Consider the following 11820-nt stretch of genomic DNA (forward strand, 5'->3'; position numbering starts at 1 on the left):
AGTAAATATATACATCGTGTTTTAAGATATGAAGGCATCAATGTGAGTGATAATTAATTAGGTAGGCTACATGTTCACAGAAAGGATTTAAATAACCATTTAATATGGGATTAAGTAAATGTAATGCTGTTTAATATGATGGTAGATAGTTCCCCTTCTGTCTTCACATATAAGCAGTGGTAGAATAAGTAATCAGATCCCCGGTCTTGTGGCCTGGAGGTAAAATAGTTTCTGCACAAACACAAGGTTGGTGGATCAATCTCAGATCAGCCAGATGCTGTCTGCTGCTCCAAATACCTAGGATGGTTAAATTGTAGTAATTGAATTTCACTACATTGTGCTGTGTGTTTGTGAGAATTAAGAATTCAAGTTTGTTCCTTTAAAAAAAGAAAAAAACATTATATTATGTAAAATACTCCATTACAAGTACAAATCCTGCACTGATCAAAGTACGGTACAGTAAATCATACAAAGAACATTACACACAAGTATTAGTAGTGAAATGTGAAGTACCAATACTAAAATTACCTAGTGAGTATTATATTAATATATCACATTGGTTGGCTCCCAACGTATAGGTGTTGAGCCCCCTCCTGCCAGACAAATCTGGGGTCATAGGAGACACATAGATCTCCTTCTTCACTCACTCTTCCAAGTCCATTCTCTGTGTATGTGCGCTGGAGGTTTCAAGTTTCAGCTTTCTGTGAGTTGCAATCCACACCATGATACTTGCAAACTAGATACTAGTGATGTGACAAAATCTTCTCGTACATACACATGTTAAACTCAAACATTTTAGGTGAGCACAGAGAAACTTTCCCTCCAGACAAATATGAAAAGGGCCTTCTAGTGTCAAACATTGCACATGCATAATTCCTCACAGTGAAGGTCAAACATCCAAGTGAGGCAACAATAAGCTAAGGATATTGTTGAGTGAATGGCAACTTTAAAGCCTACAAAAGTTCTACCCAAAAAGAGGCAAAAATTACATATGAGAAGGATTCATTTGTTTTTCATTTTTATTGAAAATTTGAATAACAAACAACAAGTTAAATGTGATAGCTGGATGACTAAACATAATAGTATTAACACAGTATATATAATAAAACGTTTTATCAATCAACAATTTTACAGTTATATACAGTTCATTCAAATGATGGCGTCATTTCATCGATGTGTCTTCTTAAGTCTGTATCGGACCTGCAAATCTCCGTCCGGTTGGAGCATCCCAAAGCCGTAGCGACTGGGATTAGCTGGTGGCAGTTTAGCCTCTGGGTCGCACATCTCCAGATCAAGATGGGTCAAGAGCAAGAACACAAATCTAGAGGAAAAAAAGAGTCAAAATCAGTTTAGAACAAGCGACAAACTGCCCCCTGATAAACAGCATTAATTAGACCAAATAGTTTTAGGTTTCACACATTCAGTGAAATGCAGAAATTATGTGAAAATCATATCAAGTAAATCAACCGATCTGAAATAAACAGCAAAATGTCCCAGTCTACATGTCTACATTAATGAACCTGATATCCTTTTTTTGTGTGTTGTGGATTACAAGGATGGAGCTTTAACCTTTGCAACTAGATATGTCTGACAGAGGCACGCTCTCCCAACTGGCTGTCCATTATCGAACAATCAATTTATCTTTACCTTTAGCCTTTTTCATACAGGTCATTACAGACTATAAGCGATTACTATATTAAAGCATGTTGCCAGTGGTGGAACGTTACTAAGTGCACTTACTCAAGTACTGTACCTATAAGTACAAATTTGAGGTATTTGTAATTTACTTGAGTCTTTTCTTTTCATGTCACTGTCTACTCTAAATATTGTACATTTTACTCCACTACATTAATCTGACAGTGTTACTTACTAGTTACTTAAAAAAAAAAAATGTTTTCACACAAAACTAATGTGTTTATTATAAAGAATGTTTTATTGTAAATTAAAATTACCCAACTATATACAGCTGAAATGATTAGACCATTAAACACTTGAGTGATAAACAGAACTGTCTTTAACAGTTTTTAAAATGTGAGGATTTCTTTCTGCATTGACTACTTTCACTTTTAATACTTACTTACTTAAGTACTTTTTCCCGATGATACTTACACACTTTTACTTATTTAACATTTTTAATGCAGGACCTTTACTTGTAACGGAGTACGTACACTGACAGATTAGTACTTGTATTTAAGTAAAGGATCTGAATACTTCTTCCACCAATGCATGTTGCTTGTTATTATAGTAGGCATTAAAAGCAGGACAAGTACGATAACAGAGGGATTGTTAAATGGAGATGGATTTTGCTGGTCTGGTAATGGGATGAAATTGCAACAATGAAATGCTTAGATCATGAATGTATCAAAACATTAGATACATCATGGAAATATACATTTTACGTGGATCTTTACACTCACTGTTTAATGGCCGTAACTGCAAACTCTTTCCCAACACAGATATTTCTCCCGGCACCCCAGGGCATGGTGTAGTACTTCAGCCTTTTTCCTTCTTTGTAGAACTTATGCTTCACGGTCATATCATCATTTAAGAAGCGATCATATTTGAAAACCTGTTAAAAAACACACAAAGGCATAAAATATGTTCAACATAGTATCATGCAAATAGGGTAGCTCACATGTCTCCTGCTCAAAATCTTCTGTTCAAAATATGTAATATCGCCTCTAACCACTGAAGACAAATAAACAGAATAAACATTGGGGTTTGGTCTCCATCTCTTGCTAGTCAACTCCTACTTGTTTCATTTGAAGGCATTTAGCAGCTCATCCCAAAGGATGTATTCTGTCAGTAAATTAAATCACGCCGCTTAATCCTGCCTCCTCAAGATTGCTTTGTGTCCTATAATATAGCTTACAAATAATGCAACGGAGGTACACAACTATATGTATCATGGAGGTGGTAACAAAATGTTAGGTAATTACATAATCTTTGCACAGCTGCGTGTGTTTGTGCTGTGGAAGTTGTCTCTCTTAGTACACACAAAAGTACCTGTGGTTCTTGGTATATCTGTGGGTCCATTTGAGGACTGAGGAAGGGGAACAGACACACTTTGTCCCCCTGTCTGAGGTGGTACTCCTGTCCATTGGCCATGTGCAGGATCTTGTCCTGCACCACCTCTCTGTTGATCATTACTGCAGCTGTGAGCCGTAGTGTTTCGTTCAGAACGCTATCTGCAGAATGGAAAGGACAGCAGAGTGGATGATGTCAGAGGGGTGTCAGCATGAGTTAAGTTGGATGTGCCCTCTGACTTCATTTGGAGATGTACAAACATTTTCACGGATGTGAATGTATGAAAAAGACAATCATTATTTAATTGAATCAAAGGTCAAACTTGTATTGTCAATGTCATTGTTTCAGTACGCTGCTGTACTTATCTTGTTCTTTCCAACAAATGAGTGAGGACAAATGAGCCTTTGTTTACACCTCCCAGGAGTGGCTAAACCTCAAGTTAGAGTAAGTAAAAAGAGGCTGCAAGCAGCTATTATGTACCAAGCACAGGTGTGCTGTGTGCTTCCAGTGGGTTGATGGGGGGATGCTGTACGGAAGTGTCCCGGAGTGTAAGGCCTCTGATCTCTGATTTTACAGCCTTCATGGCCTCAGGGTGCGTGAGCAGGAAGCCTAGAAGCCAAAAAGCAGCAGGTCCAGCATTGCACTGAAAGAGAAAACACTCAACTCAGCACATATTCACTGCTTTACATTAGCTTCTTGTATAAAACACTGTCCAAAAGTTGGTATAGGGTTAGGGTTAGGTTTGTTTATAGCCTGCACCTATTACGTAATGTACAGTGGGGCTCGAAAGTTTGGCCACCCCAGATAAAAAATGTTATTAATGTGCATAAAGACGCCAAGAAAGATGGAAAATCTCCAAAAGGCATCAAATGACAGATTAGACATTTGTATAATATGTCACCAAAAGTTTCAAAATAACAGAAAACTAAAAAATTGCATCTGCAAAAGTTTGGGCGCCCTGCAGCGTTTATAGCATGCACCGCCCCCTTTGGAAAGCTGAGACCTGACAGTGTCATGGATTGTTCATAATCAGCATCTGGAAAGACTAGGGGATGTAAATCTCAAGGTTTCAAACGCCCAGACTCATCTGACCTTGCCCCAACAATCAGCCCCAGGGGTTCTTCTTAGCAGTTGTCTAGAAAACTGGAACTGAAAATAGTTGACGCTCACAAAGCAGGAGAAGGCTATAAGAAGATAGCAAAGCGTTTGCAGATGGCAATATCCTCTGTTCGGAAAGTATTTAATAACTGGCAGTCATCGGGAAGAGTGGAAGTTAAAGCAAGATCTGGAAGACCAAGAAAAATATCAGACAGAACAGCTCACAGGATTGTGAGAAAAGCAAGTCAAAACCCACGTTTGACTGCACAATCCATCCAGAAAGACCTGGCAGACACTGAATTTGTAGTCCACCATTCCACTATGAAGAGATACTTGTACAAATATGGTCTTCATGGAAGAGTCATCAGAAAAAAACTAACTTGGACGCTACCTTGATACCATCTATGAAAAAGCTGAAGTTAAAGAGAGGATGGCTTCTACAAATGGATAATGATCTTAAACACACATCAAAATCCATGGTGGATTACATTAAGAGGCGTTAACTGAAGGTTTTGCCATGGCCTTCACAATCTCTTGACCTCAACATAATTGAAAATCTATGGCTAGACCTTAAAAGAGCAGTGCGTGACAGACAGTCCAGAAATCTCAAAGAACTGGAAGAATGGGCAAAGATACCTCAAACCATTATTAAAAGACTCTTGGTTGGCCACAAGAAGCCTTCCCAAGCTGTGATATTGCCACAGGGGACAGTATAAGGTAGTAACTCTGCAGGGTGCCCAAACTTTTGCAAATGTCATTTTTTTGTTTTCTTTTATTTTGAAAGTGTAAATGATGGAAATAAAATCTAACTTTTAGTGACATATTATATAAATGTCTAATCTGTCATTTGATGCCTTTTGGTAATTTTTCCATCTTTTCTTGGCTTCTTTATGCACATTAATACAAATATTTACCAGAGGTGCCCAAACTTTTGAGCCCCACTGTAGGACTTCATAGGGGCTGGTCTGGCAATACCAGCTAGAGGGGGGGTGAGACAGCAAGTTTTACTGCAAACGCAAATTTTCCCGTATCCACGTTCACCTTCAACTTCACACACAGTATTTTTCATGTGCTACTGATTATTATTATTTTATTTTTTCTTGTTTTCAGATGGACAATTAATCTTTAAATGCACATCCTGGATTTTTTAAATAATTGTTTTTATTTAACTGTTATTTAATCAGGTAGGCCATTGAGAACAGGTTCTCATTTACAATGACAACCTGGCCAAGAAAAGCATAAATGCGCAAGACAACATACAGTTTCAAATTCAATACAATACAATACAAGAATAAAGAATCTAATAGGCTACATGAAGTGCAGATTGAGTGGGCATCACAAAGCCGGTGCAAACTGAGTGGTAAGTAAATCGATGGACATGCAAAATTGATATGGTAATAACACAATATACATGAACTGACACGCTATATCACTGCTGAGTTGTAGTAAAGAGTCAAAATACAGTTGGTGCAAACTGTGGCCTAGTTAGTGATGTAGATCAGTTATAACGCAATATACAGTGTGTAAGTAGACAGTCTATAAATGCTGAGCTGTAGTGATGAGTCAATACATAGCTAGTGCAGATTGTGTCCTAGATAGGGATGTAGATTAGTAGATGTACAAAAATTGTATGACAACAAAGGTGGAAAGACAGTTAAGCATGACAGTGGAGATGCATTGCGCAAAACAGGTATGATGGCAGTGCAGGTGAAGATGTACATCTCACAGAGATAATGGAACAGTGAAGGAATGATGGGGAATTATTTCTTTAGAGTATAACTTGATTCACCGGCAGTTGTATACTTTGAAAGGCTAGGGAGGCCAGACTCACTCACACAGCCAGCGACTAGCTTTAATTTGCAATAAAGTGACTTTTTTTGGATATGATCACAAATTATTTTTACATTAAAACACATTTGTGGAGGTTTACAGACACCTCAACACAACACCATCTCTCCTAGAAGGAACGTAACTAATACATCCATTCATGTCTAGATGTGTCAATCAATAACTGCTGTTGTTATTGTTGTTGTTGTTTGATTTTTTTTTAAATGGAAAGACAACAGCAACCACCAACTTGTGCAGCTCTCATGATGAGGTTGTAGGTGGCTTTAATTAAATCCGAGCATTGCACTCTAAAGTGCCAGTCTGCCTGTAACACATGTATAAGCCACATTCACTCTGACATGTCCCACTAGTCTCACTTCTAATGCCTCTATTCTCTGCAGTGGTGCTCCAGTTTTCTGTCCCAGACTTAGAATGTGTACCCGAATATCCCAGCAGAGATGAAAGAGCACAAACAAACATAATGGAGGAATAGCAGTATTTCCAAACCAGCAGAGCATCGGAAAAAGCCTGTATTGGGGGGCCTGGCAAAGGTTTCTCCTCGCTTAAATACAATGTGTTACTGGGGACAATAATCATTGATCCAGGTTAACAAAGGGCGGAAGCTATTACAGCTAAAATGTAGCATAGGTGGAAAGCAACCTATGTTACATTGTACAACCTAGCAGCTTGCTAGCTCCCCCACCTGGCAGGATGGAGCAATGACACCATCTTGATCTATACTTGTCTGGACGGGTGAAATTAAAGAAGCTCACCTGTGTCAATATTGTTAATAATGGAAACTTTGTACGTTGTAGCCATTTGAAACTAAATCATAAATGAATCATGCTTGACAAGAAAATGTATTGAAGGTAGTATGAAACAAGAGGAAGAAGGTTCAGCTGACTAACACAGTTTTCTCACCCACATCCCATTACTAAACTTTAAACGAGATAAGATGTCATGGTAACCGATTCACTTAACCACAACTCTAAAACTCCACTCTGAGTTACAGGTTGAGGCAGGTAGCTCTGAGTAACTGGCAGAGAGGAATCCACTGCCTCTTACTGCTGCATTGTTGGAAGGCTGAGCACCCTGGAGTGGAATTCAAGCATGCAGTGTGGGTGTGGGAATATTGGCATCAATGTGTTTCCTTGTTTGTGTTTGAGGGTTGTTTGAGACAGGCAATAAACCACCTCTTACCTGTGTGGTCCACAGCTGCAGGAGTAAAGCTCTTTTCTGCATTTCTGTATCAACTCCCTCCTCATGCAGGAAGTGATGATAGCTCTGCTGCCAGGAGTTTGATTCTGACCCTCCGCTCAGCCAGTTCGGAGACAGCAGCTCCCACAGTCGCTCTCGTGATAAGTTAGCGGTTTTGCGTTCCCCTGTTGAAGAACCGACATAAATTCATACATACCTTCCTGTGCTGTATTGTGCAGTCAGACAGGAAACTGAAGCAATTTTAATTTCCTTTGCTTGTGTACAACCTACCTCGCTTGAGTGAGCTGCGAGCCAGTTTGGTGAGAAGATGGTCAAACTTGCGGAACTCAATGTAGACTGCAGCAGCATTGTCTCTCCTCTCAAACAATGTAAGATATCCGGCCCTGAGCACAGAAATACAGTTAAAAAAGGTTCCTGGTAGTGTAAACATAGACATCATTTGATTCATTTGGTTAAAGTGCTGTGTGTTACCTGAAGAGTAGACTGTAACAAAGGCTAAAGAGTCCATCCTGTCTCCACTCTGAGGGGCTGCAGTCTGTCTGGTCACTCAGCAGCAGGTTCTGGAGGTGAGTGTTCATTGAGCTGTTGAGCTTGGAGAGACTGAGGCCTTGAAAATGCCTGAGGGAATAATACATAGATATTGAGATTTGCAACACTCATTTGAATCAGATATTATCGTGAACAATAAAGTCTGTGTTTAAAAGAAGCATTCATTACTGTTCCATCCATTTCCTCTCTGCTGTAGGTTTGATGCTTGGCAGCTGCAGACTGAAGATCCTTTTTAGGAGCTGGTTTCGGTTGTGGGTGAAGTCCAAGAAGATTGTATCATTCATTACGGCATCGAAAGAATTTGGGTCCAACAATACCGTCACGTAATGACCAGCAACACGAACCTGGAAGGAGATTTACTAGAAAGTCAACTTTTTTGCTAATATTCAGTTCACCAAATTCACCTGACGAAGGTCTTTGTAACCGAATTGTTGTGAAGTAAAGTATTTGCAAGGCGTAATGGACAGAGTGCCGGACTTCTTCAACAATTCTTCTTAATATTCAGTGAAGCATTTTGTTCTACACTGGAAGAATACTGTGTTGCAGTAGCCTATGCAGTAATAATTTTGAAAATATTCAGATTTAAATCAATCATAAACTTGCTATCACCACACATGCATAATTACGTCTTGTTAAAATGAACATTTTGTTGTAGTGTGACAACCTGATTTGTATTTCAGATCATAAACCAGATCAGGTGACAGATTTCTTTGTCCGGTGTGCAAAAAACATCTTTGACCCTTTTCTTTCAACCATTACATTTTCAATTTTATCCTATATGACTCTTAACTTTTTATCTATTTTAAAACAGCTTCTCATTTCCTTAAACAGTGCCATTTTAGAGACAAACGTTAACAAAAGTTGTTTGTCTCTTAGAACTTACTGTAAAGATATCCCCATGTCTGTCTTTCATCCGTGCCAAAAACTTAGCGGCATCTTTTCCAAACTCGAGTGCGTGCCCCAACCATGGAAGAACACCTTTATCCAGAGGTGGCTCATTTTTCTGTCTGTCAAGTATAAGTAAATCATTAAAATTAAAACAATGTAATAGAGTTGTTTTTTCATTCCCTCATGAATCTTAACCAAAAGGCTTGGAGTTAGCATGAAGTTATGTCCTGTGAGCTTTCTGTCATTTGGTTAAAAACAAAACAGCATATGTAAGCCACAATACAATTTTGAGTTCTATTTTCTTTGTGTTGTTTAAAGGCTAAACTTAATGCAGAGAATCAGTGTTTAATAGTCAGCATAGTTCAGACATCCAAATGGTATCAGATAATATTAATATTTAAAGGAAGAGGGCAAAGTCATATTTTTCTCAAATCACAAATGTACTTCAATTTTTAACGATAACAGTAGTAAATCTTCTCTAGGTTAAGCTTTGTAGTATTTTGTAGTTCAGAATCAACCTAGTACAATCCCTAAAATGCACCTTTGTTAATAATCTTATAACTGGATATTTCAACATATTAATGAATGGCTTTACCTTGTGCGAGTAGAGTATAGATGAACTAGAAGAAGCAGTCCATTAAATAGTAAGAATATTGTCCATAACATGTTTCGGTAAAGTGTAATACTTGTCCCGCTGCTGGCAACTTACTTATAAACGTGAGTCTGACTGCACTGTAACTAGGCTGCAAGTTGTTAGGAGGCGTGGGAAAGGTGTGGCTTGGGACACAAAGTGTTACACAACACTTAGTACAGAGTGTCTGACACCATACAAACCACTATAACCGGAGTGGATTGAACAAACTGAAGCTATTCAAAATGCCCCTTCCAATGTAGAGTTTAGTTCATGTTAAGTAACACCTTCTAGAAGAGAGTAATAAAGTCTATGGGTTAAACAGCCGGCACAAAATCTTCCTTTTACACTTCATACAGTACAAGGTAAAGCCACCTGTCAGAACATTTCACAACAATGACATCATTGAGGTAAAGGGACTCCTATTTTTTACTAAGGAGTGATGTCAGGACACACATATTTCATGGAGAATGTCATAAAGTCAAGTTCCCCTTCAACATTGTGAAATGCCTATTTTTACGAAAGGATGACTTCCAGTCAGTCACAGGAACAAGTATCTACAGATCACGTTGTCTGCCACACTGAAACCAATGATTCATTTATCTTAATTATGAGCTAAGAGCTGTAACAAGTGTTGTTTATGTGGTACTCTGATTCTATTAATCAGAGTATCATAAGTGAACCAATAAATTACCAATTTGTCATACCTTACTTGATATAATTCATACGCAATACGTAGCCTAGAAATTACTAGAAAAAACACCAAAAGTGGACTGGTGCAAGGACTCTGCTAGAGCTTGCATATTTAGACCATATGTGTAAAATGGATTTAAACAAGCTGCTTGCTTTTTGTTGTGTAACATTACACTGTATCCTACCGGCAGAGGGTAGTCATGGCTCACCTTTCAGCAGCTGGCTAAAAGTTACATTAGTTATAGCCTACTGAAGTAAAGTATATGTTACAACCGAAAATAACAAGTAATGTTAACGCCATTGCGACGCAGCTTGACTAGTCCTAACCTATTTTGATAATACGTATGAATTTATAAGTCAAAATGTTATATCATGTGAAATATACTTAATCATCCTAAATGATTAATAGACAGCAAACCAATAGTAACTGAGTCTGTCAAAGAACATGGACATATTCAGTGAAGGCAAAGACTTTACGATATCACCTCGGGCGCATTACATGAGTAACCTAATTGTTAACTGTAAGATAGAATTGTTTTTTCATAAGTAGCCGTTAGCTTTCCGCTACTGCTAACATGCTGTGTGTGCTCTTCACTAACCGACCGGACCAGCTACAACAACCTGAAACTTCAGTTCCTACAGCAAACAGATACACGGCAATGTAAACCCATAGTACTGTATTAAATCATTACGTAACATACTCAGAATATATTAACTTACAGTCCACAGATTTAATCAATGTCGAATACCTTTCTTTAATTAAGAAACATATTGCAAACATTGTAACATTTCCTTAAGTTGACCTAATTAGAGGAATAATGTTGGTTTGATTTTAGCCACTTCATAAAACTTTTATTAGCAATACAAGCGTAATGAAATCTTTTTAGTTTATCAAAACATTTTACAACTTGAAACATCTGGCAATGTGGGCACTGACAACAGTAACTGAAGGAAAACACTTGTTTAAATATTCTCTAAATTATAGACACTACATTTAAGGTACATCTAAAAAAGTGACACCTGAAAAAAAGTATACACCCTGAACGCATTCCATTCAAGTGTGTATAATTCTACATCTCCCAAGGGAAGGAAAGGGACCAGCAATACTGCAAGGGGTATCATCTCAGTAAAAATGGTGGTTTTGTAAAAGTTGGGTGTGGTGCACTGGAAACAAATCAACTTTTTACAATTAGCCTCTGGTATAAACAAACATCAAATACAATCTTGCATGAAGCAAATGGTTTATGCATAACAGTTTGTCTCAAAACATTTACACCTGCATGTCTGACTTGAACCCCTTATACATATATTCTCTTTTTTTTTTAAATCATTCATAATTTATTGGCAGACTCTTAAGCCAGTTGTTAATCATTTCTTTTACTTCTTCAACCAGGCTAGTCTGCACTAGACAGCTAGTCTGAACTCAGGCTCCTGGTCCCAACATGTCAGCATCATAGTATAGCTGTGGAATGAATAAATGTGGAAATGAGTGAATGAGTACGTATTTGAGTGAATATGTAAACAAGTAAGTGAACTATTGAAAGTGAGCATAAAATCTTATTTTAAACTCACATACAAAAGATAGAGAATAATTATCCAGCTCCATGTGGTGGGACACCAGGGCACATAAAGATTGATCTAAAGAAGGGCAGCCGATACAGCACTGCATATTTATTTCTCCCCTGGTATGGAACCCTAGAGGGTTCTTTATCACGCGTCCTGCATATTGGGCTGATCGCCACTGTAAAGTAAATGTAAAAGTACCAACAACAGCCAAAGACAGACACTAACAACTACAAACAAATTTAGTGGAGTAAAAAAATACAACATTTACCTCCAAGATGTAATGGAGTTTGCAGTATTTTATGATAATATTTTAAGTGTAAATC

At 38.0% G+C, this 11820-nt stretch overlaps 1 protein-coding gene across 1 annotated transcript; it reads right to left on the reverse strand.

The window, feature by feature from the left end:
- Window positions 1–1052: 1052 nt before the first annotated feature.
- Window positions 1053–9430, reverse strand: ptgis (prostaglandin I2 (prostacyclin) synthase). Its single transcript, XM_034870073.1, has 10 exons — window positions 9203–9430; window positions 8603–8726; window positions 7888–8063; window positions 7642–7788; window positions 7441–7553; window positions 7153–7334; window positions 3508–3670; window positions 3007–3188; window positions 2418–2569; window positions 1053–1321 (listed from the first exon to the last, which is right to left on the reverse strand). Exons 1-10 carry the CDS (start codon window positions 9271–9273, stop codon window positions 1168–1170), a joined length of 1464 nt encoding a protein of 487 aa, XP_034725964.1. The 5' UTR covers window positions 9274–9430; the 3' UTR covers window positions 1053–1167.
- Between the last annotated feature and the right edge of the window lie 2390 nt (window positions 9431–11820).

The sequence above is a fragment of the Etheostoma cragini genome, chromosome 4 (genome assembly GCF_013103735.1).
Source record: "Etheostoma cragini isolate CJK2018 chromosome 4, CSU_Ecrag_1.0, whole genome shotgun sequence".
Taxonomy (NCBI): Eukaryota; Metazoa; Chordata; class Actinopteri; order Perciformes; family Percidae; genus Etheostoma; species Etheostoma cragini.